The sequence below is a fragment of the Pyrgilauda ruficollis genome, unplaced genomic scaffold (assembly GCF_017590135.1).
Source record: "Pyrgilauda ruficollis isolate IOZ18807 unplaced genomic scaffold, ASM1759013v1 scaffold12, whole genome shotgun sequence".
NCBI classification, from domain to species: domain Eukaryota; kingdom Metazoa; phylum Chordata; class Aves; order Passeriformes; family Passeridae; genus Pyrgilauda; species Pyrgilauda ruficollis.
The window spans coordinates 2172-18208 of record NW_024510321.1 but is presented as its reverse complement, the minus strand read 5'-3'; the positions used below and the strand labels follow the sequence as shown (position 1 = coordinate 18208).

General features: G+C 52.2%; 4 protein-coding genes across 4 annotated transcripts in view; all 4 read right to left on the bottom strand.

Annotated features, from left to right (window-relative positions):
* Positions 1–200: 200 nt before the first annotated feature.
* LOC121364961 (protocadherin alpha-13-like) lies at positions 201–4546 on the bottom strand. The gene is made up of 2 exons (XM_041488755.1): positions 3261–4546; positions 201–438 (listed from the first exon to the last, which is right to left on the bottom strand). Exons 1-2 carry the CDS (start codon positions 4379–4381, stop codon positions 201–203), a joined length of 1359 nt encoding a protein of 452 aa, XP_041344689.1. The 5' UTR covers positions 4382–4546.
* A 19-nt stretch (positions 4547–4565) lies between these two features.
* Positions 4566–5750, bottom strand: LOC121364952 (protocadherin alpha-4-like; the record flags this gene model as incomplete). Its single annotated transcript, XM_041488743.1, has 1 exon — positions 4566–5750. A coding segment is annotated over exon 1 (720 nt), but the record flags the coding sequence as incomplete, so codon positions are not given.
* Positions 5418–10704, bottom strand: LOC121364946 (protocadherin alpha-13-like). Its single transcript, XM_041488729.1, has 2 exons — positions 9530–10704; positions 5418–5444 (listed from the first exon to the last, which is right to left on the bottom strand). The coding sequence occupies exons 1-2, from the start codon at positions 10565–10567 to the stop codon at positions 5418–5420; spliced, it is 1065 nt and encodes a 354-aa protein (XP_041344663.1). The 5' UTR covers positions 10568–10704.
* A 3650-nt stretch (positions 10705–14354) lies between these two features.
* Positions 14355–16037, bottom strand: part of LOC121363928 (protocadherin alpha-4-like) — a 3009-nt gene continuing 1326 nt past the window's right edge. The window contains exon 2 of the mRNA XM_041486715.1: positions 14355–16037. Within this exon, the coding sequence (XP_041342649.1) occupies positions 14355–16037 (1683 nt within the window).

Sequence of the window (16037 nt, the reverse complement as noted above, 5' to 3'; positions counted from 1 at the left end):
ATCGCCGCCGCTCTCGGTGCCTTCCCTGGCTCTAAAAGGCTCCTCGCCACTCCCCCGTCCTCCGCCTTAGGGTCTCCCTGGGACAAGCGGCACGCTGCTCCGCTTTCTCGGCGCCCCGCCCGGGCCGGTCCGCCGCATCCTTCCTCCGGCTGACGGCACCGTGACTGAGGCTCAGGGAGGAGCTGCCGCCCTTCCGTGGCTCACGGCGCCTTCGCGGCCAACAGCGGCATCTGGTGTCCGACCGCGGCTCCTTCCGTGAGCCGCCGCCTGCTGCCCTCCTCCCGCTGCGGCTCCGTGCGGGGACGGACCTGCCGTGGCTCCCCCCGCTCGGCCGACGCGCTCCGAGATTTCTCTTCGGAACACTGCCTTCCACCGCAGCGGTAATAGTTGGTCCTTTTGTCTCCTCTTTCTCTCCTCCTCTTTTCCTTCCTTAAGACACTTTAATTTAGAAGCACTCTTGCCAAAATGTACATATAATGGAACGCCCATATTAACCCAGGAGTCATACCTAGGAATATCTTCACTGCATAAAGCCTACCCCGCTTCTTATCTCCGGACTTCATCTTCTCTTATGCCTGAGGAGTAATAATTCAATTTTCTCATTTATGTTTTCTTCCAGAAGATACTTCAGCTGGTTCCTCTACTGAAGAAGACTGTATCCTCGATCTTCCATCTGTAGAAAGCACTCAGGTCTTCAGAAGACATAGATTCACATGAAATGTACTTGGTCTAGTCCAGAAATGCTAGAAACTAATAGAAATTGCTTACCTTTTCATGGCTTGGTGACAGGGATGTAGCTGAGACATTCCACACAGTCTCCTTGATTTTTTTGTAGATTAAATAATCCAGTACACCCATCATATGACAAAGAGTACCTGTGTCTGTCCATAGCAGAATTGTTTTGCCTTCCGAAGTGTATTTCCAACCGAGTAAAGCATCAGCAAATACCAATTCCAAAGGCTTTCAATTCCCTCAGAGACTCCCTAACTCTACTCTCTAAACATTCTGACAGAGCAGAAATCCTCTCAGAAGGGTTAAGTAGCTCAGGGAACCTGAATTCTCTCATCTTTATGTATCAGTATTTTCTCTAAGTTTTATCGCCCAAGTGTACTGCACAATGAAGATCAAGGTTTTGGTTGTCATTTTTTAGGCAGGTAGAAACTCACACTACAGCAAAGCCATGTGCCCATTACTGATGGAGATGAGCTGCTGCAGGACATAGCAGATTCAACCACAACACAACTGAAGATGAGATAAAAGGCTTGCACCACTGTTCTGGGAAGGCACAGTTCATCTCATAACAGGTTCCCAGGCTCCCACCTCATCTACTGGCATAAATACACCAGAGCCTCTTCTCTACACAGCTACAGCACTTTCTGCTGCCCTGCCCTGTAGGCCAGGCAGTAACATAAACCAGGGAATTTCACAGATTAGTGAGTTGCTGGTTCTACCACAGGAAGAATCAACGATGCACGCACCCAAAGGTAAAAAACAACAACAAAAAAGGAACATACAAAATGCTAAAAAGGTCCATGTAGGTCTGTCAACAGATACTTTTAATTACAGCTGTTGCTGTTCTAACTGTTGTCTTGATTTATTTCTAGGTCTCCATTGTCAGTCCTGTGTTCAAGGATCACCGTTCAAAATTTCAGGGAAGCAGGGCTGAAAAATAAAACAGTTTTTTTTTTCCATCCTCTCAAATCCCTGCTGTATTGCAAACATTTCTGTATCCGTTTCTGTGAAGGCAGAAATAAAGGAAACCTAAAGCCTCACAAGCTCTCTCTCGAAGTATACTGACCTTAAGAGACTACAAGACAGTGAACCACAGTGATGGCAAACGGCACAGACTCTGAAATAAAAGACCATTATTTGGCAGCATGGCTTTCACTCACAATTGCCAACACATCTCCTGATACAATCAAGCTAAATCACTCTCTGGAAATCGGGAGTTTCAAGCATCATCCATCTTCGTATTCACATGATTATCATAAGGCAAGCATACAATGAGACAAAAAAAAATCAGTTTATTTTAAAAACTATTCTCAGGGAAGGGAAAAACAAAATTAAATTAAGTAATCACAAATAAGATAATGTTAAAACCCCACAACATCCTAGAAATACAATGCCTATGACTGCTGTGTACATGGGACTACCCAAGTCAGAAACCAAACTGAGGTGCACCTACAAATACTTTAATCCACTAAAACCAAGTCCTCTACCGATATGTTTTGCTCAGTCTAGCACTACAGGTGCACATTTTGACATCTACTTTTGTTTGTGTTTTTTCTGCAATTAAGTACCTTACATTAGAAAGAGCATTTCAGTCATACTTAGAAGGGGGAACTGTGAAATGCATCTGTCTTTTCATGTCCATAATAATTCTGTAGTACTTCACAAACTAATATATGCCATGCATGGTGAAGACGCAGGAACTTTATATATAGATTTCTGTTTCAAAGGTGAATCAAAGAAAAGGACGGACTTCTGAGTAAGAAAAGACTGGAAATCAGCAATTCACAGCAGTCAAAAGCCAGAAATTAATTAGAAATGCTCCACTTGCAAAACAAGGAAATGTAGGAAAGTGAAGATACTCCATTGAAAATGAAAGACTGAAAGAGGCACTCAGACTTCTGATTAATGCCACAGATGGAAGAAAACCAGACCTGATAACACCAGCAAGATAAGGCAATCACTGCAGTCAGGCAGAAATCTTTATCAAAAATTGTTCCATTTAATAACTCATTAGGGGATCTCAGAAAGTCACAGACAGTGATGTATCAAAGATTACAGGAGGTATCACCCTATGGAGCAGAGTTCAAATAGAGGTCTGCAGAAAAGAAATGCAGAAAGAGTTGGTTACTCTGAAGGAAACTGGCAAAATATTTTCACTGCAGGGGACTGCAAAGCTGAATAGACAAGAAAAAGATGTGGCTTCAAGAGAGATTGCGACTGATTCTGCAAAAGCCACTGAAGGTACTAAAATTACAAAAGAGAGAAGATAGTGACATATATATGAATTTCACTCTCAGTACCATCAAAAAGCCCAGACTCATTAGACTAAAAAAGGTATTTCATTCAACTTCGCACCGAGGGCAGCAAGATTTAAATATTTTGCAGAGCTCCCTTTCTTAACAGGGAAAGAGGAAGAGAGAAGATCACAGCGGCATAAAAAATCCGCTGGGATGCAAAACACTACAGCCACAGAAGATGAGGGATAATACAACCAGCACTCAGAGGATAAACGACCACGAAACACAGACCGCCCATGCGCCGCGAGGGCTGAGCTCGGCTCCAGGCAAAAACTGTCGAGGAGGCGGGTGAGAGGGGAGAGAGCAAGAACCCACACCTCCGGCGCGTTGTCGTTCACGTCCAGCACCTTCAGTTCCACGCTGCAGTGACCCGATAGCGGGGGTGTCCCTTTGTCTGTGGCTTCGATTTGCAATTCATGTAAACTAACGCCTTCGAAGTCCAAAGTACCCTTCAGTCTGATGTCGCCCGTCTTGGTGTCAATGGTAAAGAGTTCTTTTTTACCGATAGGAGTCGAACTCAAGATGCTGTAAGAAAACTGCTTATTGCTTCCTTCGTCAGGATCCGTGGCATTCACACGTGCTATGAGTGTCCCCTCTGTAGCGTTCTCCGGCAGCTGCACTTTATACACAGACTGGTTAAACTGGGGCGCGTTGTCGTTCGCATCCACCACCGAGATCACAAGATCCATGGTCCCCGTCAGAGACGGCCGGCCCCCGTCACTCGCCGTCAGCACCAACCGGTGCACGGGAATCGTCTCGCGGTCCAAAGACCTTGCGAGTACCAGAAACAGAGACTTCCTGTTTTCATCAGACGATTTAACATCGAGTGTAAAATATTCGCTGGGGCTGAGTGTGTAGGAGAGCTGCGCATTCGCTCCGATATCCGCATCCGACGCGCCCTCCAGCGGGAAACGAGACCCCGGCACAGACAATTCCGCGATGCTGAGGTTTTTGCGGGCGGCGGGGAAGACGGGGGCATTGTCGTTGATGTCGGTGACCTCCAGCTGCACATGGAAGACGCGCAGCGGCCGCTCCAGCAGCACCTCCAGGCGCAGCGCGCACGGCGCGCTCTTGCCGCACAGCTCCTCCCGGTCGAGCCGCGAGCTCACCAGCAGCGCGCCGCTCGCCCCGCTCACCTCCACGCTCGCCCGCCGGCCCTGCGCCACCAGCCGCAGCCGCCGCGCCTCCGCCTCGCCCGCCTCCAGGCCCAGGTCCTGCGCCAGACGGCCCACCACCGTGCCGGCCTTGGCTTCCTCCGGCACCGAGTAGCGCACCTGCCCGCCCGCCAGCGCCCAGGCCGCCTGCAGCAGCACCAGCACCCGCAGCACCGCCGCACAACAGCGCTCGCCCATCCTCCCTGCCGCCGCCGCCGCCGCCGCTGTGGCTGCCGGCCCCGGCCCGGGCCCCGCACGGCTCCCCGCCGCCGCCCGCACGCACCGGCTCTGCTGCCCGGCCCGCGCCGCCCCCCCGCGCTCACAGCCGGGCTCTCCGCCGCACCGGGGCGGAGCCGCCCACACGGAGCCGTTCCGGAGCATTCGCTCCGATATCCGCATCCGACGCGCCCTCCAGCGGGAAACGAGACCCCGGCACAGACGATTCCGCGATGCTGAGGTTTTTGCGGGCGGCGGGGAAGACGGGGGCATTGTCGTTGATGTCGGTGACCTCCAGCTGCACATGGAAGACGCGCAGCGGCCGCTCCAGCAGCACCTCCAGGCGCAGCGCGCACGGCGCGCTCTTGCCGCACAGCTCCTCCCGGTCGAGCCGCGAGCTCACCAGCAGCGCGCCGCTCGCCCCGCTCACCTCCACGCTCGCCCGCCGGCCCTGCGCCACCAGCCGCAGCCGCCGCGCCTCCGCCTCGCCCGCCTCCAGGCCCAGGTCCTGCGCCAGACGGCCCACCACCGTGCCGGCCTTGGCTTCCTCCGGCACCGAGTAGCGCACCTGCCCGCCCGCCAGCGCCCAGGCCGCCTGCAGCAGCACCAGCACCCGCAGCACCGCCGCACAACAGCGCTCGCCCATCCTCCCGGCCGCCGCCGCCGCCGCCGCCGCCGCTGTGGCTGCCGGCCCCGGCCCGGGCCCCGCACGGCTCCCCGCCGCCGCCCGCACGCACCGGCTCTGCTGCCCGGCCCGCGCCGCCCCCCCGCGCTCACAGCCGGGCTCTCCGCCGCACCGGGGCGGAGCCGCCCACACGGAGCCGTTCCTGAGCCTGCAGCGACACCGTGCGCTGCTCCGCCGCCGCACACGCGACAGCGACAGCATCTGCCATGCCTCCACTCCGTCATGGCTTGGCTGTCTCCTCTGCTTTTTCTCTTCCAACCCTGCTCGTCTTTCATTTTATTATTTGGGGTTTTTGTTTGTTTTGGGTTTTTTTTTTTTTCTGTTCCCTCTTCCTTACGCCGTCTGGTAACTCGCAAGAACCTTCCGGAGGCAGACAGCAGGAATAACAAGCCGGATCCACGAACTCGATTTACGCGGGATTAGCGTCGGACCGCGGCTATTGTAATCGAGGCAGGGGCCTTGACAACCAGCTTCGCCCAGATATTAGAGGTAAGGTCCTTGCGAGCTGCTCATCTCCTTTGCTGTTGTTTTCTTTCTCCTCTTTCTCATCTCCCATTCTTAATTACCTTCTTGTATAATTCATTTATAGTATCTTCTGTCTTTCTCTTCTCTCAGTCCTTTTATGTCCTCCTTTCTTGTTCTCCTCCTTTTCTGTGTACAGTGAGAATACAGTGACGTACCAATAAATTCGTCCTTCCTTCCTTCCTTCCTTCCTTCCGTCCTTCCGTCCTTCCTTCCTTCTGCACACACATACTCCTCTTCTTTATCTCCATTACCAATTTATTTTTCCATTACTTCACCCTCCCATGAAGCACAAACATGTCATTGGTGACAGTTCTCATTCCTCGCTGGTGTCATTTTTCATCTCTCCACTCAAGAAAGAAGCCTCCTGCTCACTTCAAATCTCTGCCACACTGACAGAGTGCTCTTTCACCTCACCTTCTGGAAGGAAACCACACCCTTCAGGCCCCATCCTCTCAAGGGAGAGAATTCACAGCCCTCTGAAACACAGGCCTAATCCCTAGGTACTTTGTTTGACATTAGTGTAAACAGACTTGACTAAGCACAAACAACCCAGTGAATCTTCTTCAGGAACTCAAAGCCATCAAGGCCCAGCACACCAATCCTTCCTGCATGCTGAAAAAAAAAAAAAAAATGGAGCAACCACAGCTTCCAAACATTCCATATACTCTGATGAAGAACTGTTCTTCAGGCCTCATTTGCCACCTGCATGCTGAATGTAAATTTCTGGCTTCATATTTCAGGCAGGCCAGCACAGTCAGAAACACACAGCAAGAACGTTCATCCCCAGCAGCATATTCCCAGTGGAATGTCTCTGTGTAACCTGATCCACAGGGTAAAGGCAACATAATCGTTTTATCTGTGTCAATCTCTCTGAGAACGCATCCTCAACTCCCAACACATCCACTCTGAGAAATATGTTAGGGTCCCTCCATCCGTGCTTGCTGTTATTTGCTCATGCCAAGTCTGGAGAAAGAAGATAGGAATGAGAGGAGGCAGTGGTGCTCTGCTGATCCAGTGAAGGAATCACAGAATATTTCAAACTTGAAGGCACCTATAAGGATCATCAAGTCCAACTCCAAATCCAGGCACATTTGGTAAATCAAAAATGAAGATACCGTGACTAAAGATGTATAAAGGTACAACTGTATTTCAGACTCGTCTTCTTTAGGTAGCAGGAACTTACCTGAAGCAACTCTAGCTCCTTCTTCAGAAAATATTTACTTTCAGGGGAGGGAATTGGTTCTGAAGGATATTTTCTTTTCATGTTTTCAGAGATTTCTGGGGGAGATGAATAGGAAAAAATGACCCACATTCTGCAAAAGTCACTAAATCACTGAACAGAGCAGAATGCTCCTTCATGCACTTCTATCACATGCAAAGTAGGAGAGACTCTGCAAATCTCAGGACATTCTCCCAACATCAACCTCAGCTTAGAAGACTGGAAAATCCATCCCTCATACTGATAGTTAGCCGCTGGAAACTCTGCTACCTGACAGCCACCAAAATTCAGCAGTCTGTGTTTCATTCACTGTTACCAACACATGGCCAGTGCAAAAGAAGAAAAAAATAAAAAAGATGGAATGTTTTGGTAAAAGGAGAGAAGAAAACTAGAAGGTCCTATTCCACCTCTATCAAAATGCCAGGTTGGACACCTTCTTGGTTATGGACAGAAGTTTTCCCACTCCCTATCAAGACAAGAGCAGAGATGTAAACAAGGAGAGCTTCAGAGAAGGCTGGCCAAGCAAGACTGATATTTGGGAAAGTTGCTGTTTCACCAACACCATATTTTCGAAAGCAAGTGATCCAAGTTTTGTATGGAAGATGTGTATGGCCAGAAGAGCATGGAGAATACCAAGGATACACACAGGACTTCAGAAGGACCTGAGAGGATCCCAGTCAAGCAAACCAGGGTGACAGGTGTCTTCACAAAGTTTTCCAGTGGAATCCTCTATCCCAAGCTCTGGGAAATGAATCTCCAGCCAAGCAGCTGGAGCTTTTCTCCCCCAGTGATAGTGCTTATGCTACACAGCATCTCCGTTTCCTCAGTAAAGAAACTTCTCCACTCAAAGTCCCCTCCCCATGACAGAGGGCCCAAGCAGTACTCCATGCCACTTAGAGGATTACAGCTGCAGCAGCCAAACTGCCCCACCAAACCAGCTTTCCCCAGTGATAAAATCCACTCTGAGCATGATCCAGGCCTTTGCACATCCCCACCTTCCCTCACAATTTGCACAAAGAACTTATTAAGGGATGCAAAGCCACAGCATTTCTGGCAGACTATGTGAAATTCACCCTATATGTGAAACACTTTTCAGCAATCTCAGATGGAAACACCACAGACCTACACATTAGAGATGTTTAAAATTCTGTGATCAGAGTGACAGCTTTGATCCTGACCCAGATTCATTTTATTTTGAGAGAACAACACCAAATGCTGATGCACAAGCACAGTAAAACTGTGGGAGAATTTCTATGATAACATCAGGGCTGGGCTGCTGTGCAGGGTGTTGTGTGGCCATGCAGGTATCAGGGTTAAGCACGATGAGGCAACACTCCATTTCTACTGAGGCTGACCCTGCAAGTGCTCAAGCAGGAGAGATGAGGCACACACAGATTATACTCTCTTCCTCATCACATCCTCTTGCAAATCCCACTTGACAAGCAGCAAGGAACCACCATGGCAAAATCAGCAGCTGAGGAAGCTGCTATAGACGTGCACCCCTACACAAGGACTCCAGCATGCTGAAGTCCTACCCTCCCACAATGCCTTCCTCAAAATAAAAGGGATGTGGTTCATCAAACAATTTTCAGCATTGCATTTCCTCTTACCAACACATTCTATACAGTAATGATGTATCAGCACAAATCTCTTTCTGTTTTGGGAGGACTTCATCACCTCAAAGGACTTTGTGGCCATTTCAATATCACACAGCATCTCAAGGTCCACAAGGCCTCCAGCTCCAGAACCTTAGAGTCTTGCAAAGGATGGCAGGCAGAAGCACTCTGTGCCCATCCTGCCTCACAGTTTTCTCTAGGTATCCTTCGTTCATCACTCTGGGACATGAGGTCTCAACCACATCATGACTCATTCTTGTCTTAAGACATGGCCCATGGTCTTCTCAATGAATCCCACCTTCCTCAGGCAGCTCTTCTGCTCACGATCACATAAAAAAAAAAAAAACCTGGGCCTAACTCTGCCACTGCCACACTCACTTCAGTAAACATGCTACAGTTTCCTTCCTTTACAGAAAGGAAAAAAAATACAAGGACAAAGTTGATAGTAAAGTCCATACTGCCTTTCCTACTTTCTGAATGAGCCTGATGATGGAACCTAAGTGCAGAATTGTTGTTTCCACAAGGAGTCAAATACATGAAGTCCCAAGTGTAGTTTTGTGTTACCTAGCAGGCAAGGAAAATGAAAGAGGACAGTTTTCAATAATAACCCAGACTTAATACCAACGTGGTCAGAAGCCACCAAAGGCATAAGTCAATACAAAGTGAATGGGGGTCTGTCACCACCCCAGCTTGTCTTGTATTCCTGCACCAAGCTGATATTGAAACCCGTCATGCAAAAAAGTGAGAAAATTGCCTGTAAAGATTGCCACTCTGGGCACCTCTCACTGCAATAGGCAGAGATTTCATTCCTGGGTAAAACACCTGCCCAGCGCAGCAAGACTCAGCTATGGATGGTAAATATTCTGCGGTGCCATAATACCTTATTTCTCCTTCCACACACCAAGAAATTGCAAAATTAGGGAAGAAGGCAAGTGATGGGAATGTGCCTTTAAGATCCTTAAACACTCACTGCCCTCAGGCTGCGGGGGGGTGGGAGCCTCGCTAAAAGCGAGAATTACCCAGGCTGCGGGAGAGAGAAATAAGAGACGGAGAAAGAAAGAGCGAGAGGCGAACAAGACCCACACCTCCGGCGCGTTGTCGTTCACGTCCAGCACCTCCAGCACCACCTTGCAGTGACCCGACAGCGAGGGCGTCCCTTTATCTGTCGCCTTGACATTTAGGTCGTATAAATTAACTACCTCGAAGTCCAGGGCGCCCGTCAGTCTGATCTCCCCAGTGTTATCATCAATGCTGAATAAATCTGAGGAAGAGGGGGGAACAACAGTATCGATTTCATATTTCACATCTCTGTTACTTCCTTCGTCCAGGTCCGTGGCGTTCATCTGTGCCACGAGCGTGCCTTGTATAGCGTCCTCAGACAAATGTACATTATACACCGACTGGTTGAACTGGGGCGCGTTGTCATTCGCATCCACCACCAGGATCACCAGCTCCATGGTGCCCGTCAGAGACGGCCGGCCCCCGTCACTCGCTGTCAGCACCAACCGGTGCACGGGAATCGCCTCGCGGTCTAAAGACTTTGCGAGTACCAGAAACAGGGATTTACTCCGAGAGTTACTGTTTTCTTCCTCTATTCTAAAATGCTCGCTGGGACTGAGTGTATAGGAGAGCTGCGCATTCGCTCCGATATCCGCATCCGACGCGCCCTCCAGCGGGAAACGAGACCCCGGCAGAGTGGTGAATTCCGCGATGCTGAGGTTTTTGCGGGCGGCGGGGAAGACGGGGGCATTGTCGTTGATGTCGGTGACCTCCAGCTGCACATGGAAGACGCGCAGCGGCCGCTCCAGCAGCACCTCCAGGCGCAGCGCGCACGGCGCGCTCTTGCCGCACAGCTCCTCCCGGTCGAGCCGCGAGCTCACCAGCAGCGCGCCGCTCGCCCCGCTCACCTCCACGCTCGCCCGCCGGCCCTGCGCCACCAGCCGCAGCCGCCGCGCCTCCGCCTCGCCCGCCTCCAGGCCCAGGTCCTGCGCCAGACGGCCCACCACCGTGCCGGCCTTGGCTTCCTCCGGCACCGAGTAGCGCACCTGCCCGCCCGCCAGCGCCCAGGCCGCCTGCAGCAGCACCAGCACCCGCAGCACCGCCGCACAACAGCGCTCGCCCATCCTCCCGGCCGCCGCCGCCGCCGCCGCCGCCGCTGTGGCTGCCGGCCCCGGCCCGGGCCCCGCACGGCTCCCCGCCGCCGCCCGCACGCACCGGCTCTGCTGCCCGGCCCGCGCCGCCCCCCCGCGCTCACAGCCGGGCTCTCCGCCGCACCGGGGCGGAGCCGCCCACACGGAGCCGTTCCTGAGCCTGCAGCGACACCGTGCGCTGCTCCGCCGCCGCACACGCGACAGCGACATCGCTGCCGCTCCGCGGATGGCATCTCCTCTGCTGTTTCGTCGTACGCTGCTCCTCTTTCTTTTTCTTTTTCTTTTTTTTCTAATCGCCTACTGTTTCCTTGTAAATATTTGTTTCTTCTTCTTCCTCGTCTTAATTTCTTTCCATATATTTCTTTTCCCTTCAATTTTCTGTATTGAATAGTTCTTACTTTTCTCTTCTCTTTTCTGCCTCTTTTCTTCTTTCTGCTCTTTTATTCTTTTCTGTCTTCTTTCTTCCCTGTCCCTTCGTCTTTCTCTCGTCTTCACCATCGCTGGCAGGTATTCAGTCGCTTCCAGCGCCCCTTTTGGGACCATCAAAGCCGGAGTGATCAGCGGTAATTACGGAGCATCAGCTTCTGAAAGCACTGCTCTCACCAGGGGCGAGGCTGTTAGGGACTAGCTCCGTTCAGCGTCTAGAGACAAACTCGGTGATTGCTGGTCCTTTATAGTGTCTTCTGTCCTTTCTTGCTTGCTTACTTAGTTGGTTCGGAGTTGCATGGATTCCTTCCTTTCTTTTTAATTTTCATCTTCATCTCCTTATGCTGTTTTCTTTACCTCTTCACTTTTCTTTTACCTTTTGTAGTTCTCCTTCCCTATATCTTCTCTTTCCTGCTCTTTTTTCTTCACTTCCTGTTCCATTCCCATCCTTATCTCTCTATTCCTATTTTCCACCTGTATGAAAAGACTTTCCAAATGTCTACAGCTTCTTTGCGATAAAGGATGTAAATGTCTCTTTGAAAGGGCTATCATTTCTCTTTGCATCAATTCCTCAATTTCCTTTTGTTTTTTTTCCCCATCACTGCTGTACCATCTGGAACAGAATCAGCAACCCCAGCTACAGGGATGTGTAATTAAAAGGTGCACCAAATATTACAAACAACTCAAGGGAGTTTCTCACTCTCAAAGCCATCACAGGCCAGCACACCAAACATCCAAGAATGCTGCAAAAACTCTTAGCAACCACAGCACCCGAGCACTTCTCATAGACCTCATGTATTCTTCCAATATAATCAAGGGTTACTCTTCATGACTCATGTTCCTGCACAGCCAACAAAAAGCCACCAGGTGAACATCATGGCATTGTCACTGAGAAAATCTGCTGCATTCCAAAGACATCTAATCCAAGAAAGGCAGTAAGGTAATTTCTCCATCTGTCCTTGCTTCCACGTGCTCACTCTGTGCCAGGCAGCAACAGGAAAGGAATGAGAGCAGGCAGTCGTGCTCCAAACCTACAGGCATTTCAATCCAGGCAATATTCAGTCTGGATAGACAATATTCCAGTTTTTCCAACATGAAGATACCACAGCTGAACAGGAACCAAAGTACACTTTTCTTTCACACACAGCCGCTTCAGGTACAAGCAACTTACCTGTAGCATCGCTGATGTCGTCTTCCGGAAAAAGAAACATTTTCAGAACAGGAGAACTGGTTTTAAGGGACATTATCTCCTAATTTTGTAATTTTGCAGCATACTGGACAGAAAAAACAATACTCACATTCACCAAGAGCTTTGAAATACAGGGACAATGAGTAGTACTTCCTTTTGCACTTCTATCCCCGGGGAAGCAGGAGGGACACCTGAAAGTTAGTGATAATCTCTCAACAGCAGCCTCAGCTTGAAAGAGTGGAAAAACTTTGCCCAAGACCAATGGATTACTGTCTATATATCTGCCACCTGACCGCTGCCAGTATTTCACCATCTGCATGTCATCCACTGTTACACGTTGCCAATGTGAGAGTAGAAAAAAGCGTGAGTGCTCTTTCTCAGACACGAGAAGAAAGCAAAGGAATGTGTCCTGCTGTATCCGAAATGCCATGTCATTGGACTTTCCACAAAAAAGACAAGCAATTAAAGGCCTGTATTGCAGGCACTTTTATAAGCAGTAACATCACATAATACAACAGCGCTCAAGGATGTGCAGACCTGCTGGAGTTCCTGAGAAGATCCCAGAAGAGCAGCTCTGTGTGCTGGGCTTTTTCTCCATGTTTTCCACTGGCATCCTCTATGCTGTCCATTGGAAATGAGACCTCTACACCTAAGCAAACATTCTCCACTTCATCCACAATGACACAGACCATGTTCTACTCAGCATCTCCGTTCCCCTGAGGCAACACTCTTCCCCACTCAAACTCCCCCTCCCCACCGTACAGGTCCAGGCCCTACTTGATGCCATTCGAGGAATCACTGCCAAAGTATCAAACATTTCTCAACTCCAGCAATATGTCCCATCTGTAACTCACACTCTGCATAGGATCTAGGCCTTGGCACCTCTGCACCTTCCCTCATGATCAGCACAAAGAACATGTGAAACTCTTCAAAACTACACAGCCTTCAGCAGGCTCTTCCCACCTGCATGAAATTTATTATGAACACTTTGCTCCTTTTTAGCAATCTCACATGGAAATAGCACAGAGCTGCACATCAGAATTCTTAGAGATCCTGTGATCAGAACATAATTGGAATCACCATATGCAGATTTTGTTCTTCAAGAGAACTGTACCAAATAGCATAAGCGCTCAGACAAGTTCAACACAGAGAATTTGTACTGCAAAAATCTTGACCTGGGATGCTCTGCAGGGTTTGCAGAGCCATGTGTGACAACATGACACATCATCTCTACCAGGTTCAAGTGCACAAAAAGAAGAAGTCCAGTGCACAAAGATGACCCTCACCACCTCATTACGTGCACTGAGATAAGAACCAAAACGCTGACAAGCAAAACATCATAATGGATTATACTGACTGTGTTGGAGAAATTGGTTTGGGTATTGTTGATAGGGGTTATTCTCTGGATTATTTGTTTGCTTTCTTTTCATAAAAGGTTATTTCTATGGTTTTTGAAGTGATGCTGCTGTTGGTAGGAATTTTGATACAACATCAAAAGATTACATGGTATTTCCTACTAGTTCTCTGGCCAGGAAAGTGCATTCGGAACTCGGGAACAGGGGACCAAGGAAAAGAAAATTCCACTTTCTAACTCTTACCCTTGGAGAAAACTCTTCACTCAGAAGATAATATTTTTAAGCAGAGTAACAAGATCCCTGGGACCAGATGATAGGAAAGGCTTACCACATCTTCCCATTTCATAATGTCTCTAGTGTTAGAACGAAATTTCAGTTTAACCTTCCGTTGACTGAGAAAACGATAAAGTCCCAATTTTCACCTAGCATTAACATAGTTAGGGAGCAGAATCAGATAAGAGGAAGAGAATTTTCGTTAGGAAAAAAAAACTAAACACAGGACTGTCCACCAATTTGTGGGAAATGTGAACACCACAGCCTGCATGTAGAAAATTCTACCCACCAGAGAGAATGGGGGTATTCTGCAAAGCTGACACCACGGGACACTTCTTATAGCAAGAGACAATGATTTCATTCCACGAGAGAACTCACACCCAGCACAGAACCCCACACCTATGGACAATACGTGCTGCAGAGCGCGCTAATGCATTTATTTCCACTCCACCACCCTCACCACCCCAGTACACGAGCAAGAACCGGGTCGCTTCGGCGGCAGATGCAGAGGTAGAACTCATATCCGGAAGCACTCGACAAGCATCGATTGCCCCGGGGGCGGAACTTGGCTCAAAACAGAACCTGAACCGCGGACGAAAGGGACTGGGCAGGGAGGGGAAAGAGGCGATGAATAGACAAAGGAGAAAAAAGCAGTGCCACTGACCGTGTCGAGGAGAGCGGAGGACTCCGGCTGCGTGTCCTTGGGCGCGGGGCCGGGCGGCGGCGGCGGCGGCGGGAAGTTGGGGCTGAAACCCATGAGGTCGCTCTTGGCGGCGCCGTCCGCCACGCACAGGCTGCGGCTGTGGCGCTGCGAGTACGACCAGCTGCCCACTTCGCTGGCGCACACGAGCGTCGTGGGGCCGGGCCCCGAGAGCACGGCCGCCCGCGGCGCCCAGCGCGACGCCCCGTACAGCACCACGGCCAGCAGGAACAGGCTGGACACGGCGCAGATGGCCACCACCAGCCACACGTTGGTGGCCGCGCTCGCCGCCCCGGGCCCCAGCTCCACGCCCACGGCCGAGCGCGACAGCGACGACGACGACGACGACGACGAGGATCCCGCGGCCGCGGCCAGCGCCGCCTCGGCCGCCTCGAGCAGCGACACGCTGAGCGTGGCCGTGGCCGAGCGCGCCGGCTCGCCGTGGTCGCGCACGACGATCAGCAGCCTGTGGCGAGGCCCGTCCGCCTCGTCCAGCGCCCGCGCCGTGCTCACCTCGCCGCTGTAGAGCCCCACGCGGAACGGGCCCTTGCCCCGCGGCTCCCACAGCTCGTAGCGCAGCCACGCGTTGTAGCCCGAGTCGGCGTCCACGGCGCGGATCTTGGCCACCACCTGCCCCGCCGGCGCCCCCCACGCCGCCCACGCCCACAGCGTGCCCGACGCCGAGCCCGCCCCCACAGCCGCCGCCGCCGCCGCCTCGGCCGCCACGGCGCCCGCCTCCGGGGCCGAGCCCGCGGGCGGCAGCAGCGCCGGCGCGTTGTCGTTCTCGTCCAGCACGAAGAGCTGCACCGTGGCGTTGCCGCTCAGCGGCGGCTGCCCCGCGTCCACCGCGCGCACCTCGAACTGCAGCACCTGCAGCTCCTCGTAGTCCAAGGGCTGCAGCGCCCACAGACGCCCGCTCTCCGCGTCCACCGACACGTAGCTCGACGCCGGCCGCCACCCGCCGCCCGACGACGACGACGACGACCCCGCGGCCGCGCCGCCCACGCCCGCGCCGCCCTCCCACACCGAGTAGCTGACGCGCCCGTTGCCCGCCTCGTCCGGGTCCCGCGCCCACAGCCGCGCCAGCTCCGCGCCCGCCGCGTTGTTCTCCCGCGCCAGCACCGTGTACACGGCCTGCGCGAACGCGGGCGCGTTGTCGTTCACGTCCGACACCGGCACCCGCAGCCCGCGGCTGGCGCGCAGCGCCGGCGCCCCGCCGTCCTCCGCACGCACCTCCACCTCGTACTCCGACACCCGCTCCCGGTCCAGCGCCTCGCGCAGCACCAGCGAGTACGAGCCCGCGAACGTCGCCTCCAGACCGAACGGCGACGCCGGCCACACCCAGCACCGCACGCGCCCGTTCTCCCCCGAGTCCCGGTCCGACACGCTCAGCAGGGCCACCACCGTCCCCACCGACGCGTCCTCGGGCACCGGCACCGACAGCGACGTCACCCACACCTCCGGCGCGTTGTCGTTCACGTCCAGCACCTCCAGCACCAC

Coding starts and splice junctions, on each gene's coding strand:
- LOC121364961 (XM_041488755.1), bottom strand. CDS start 4,381: ATGGGCGAGCGCTGTTGTGCGGCGGTGCTGCGGGTGCTGGTGCTGCTG. Junction 439..3,260: donor GCCCTCGCGGCGCATGGGCG/GTCTGTGTTTCG, acceptor TCTAAATTAAAG/TGTCTTAAGGAAGGAAAAGA.
- LOC121364946 (XM_041488729.1), bottom strand. CDS start 10,567: ATGGGCGAGCGCTGTTGTGCGGCGGTGCTGCGGGTGCTGGTGCTGCTG. Junction 5,445..9,529: donor TGAACGACAACGCGCCGGAG/GTGTGGGTCTTG, acceptor TGCCTCCGGAAG/GTTCTTGCGAGTTACCAGAC.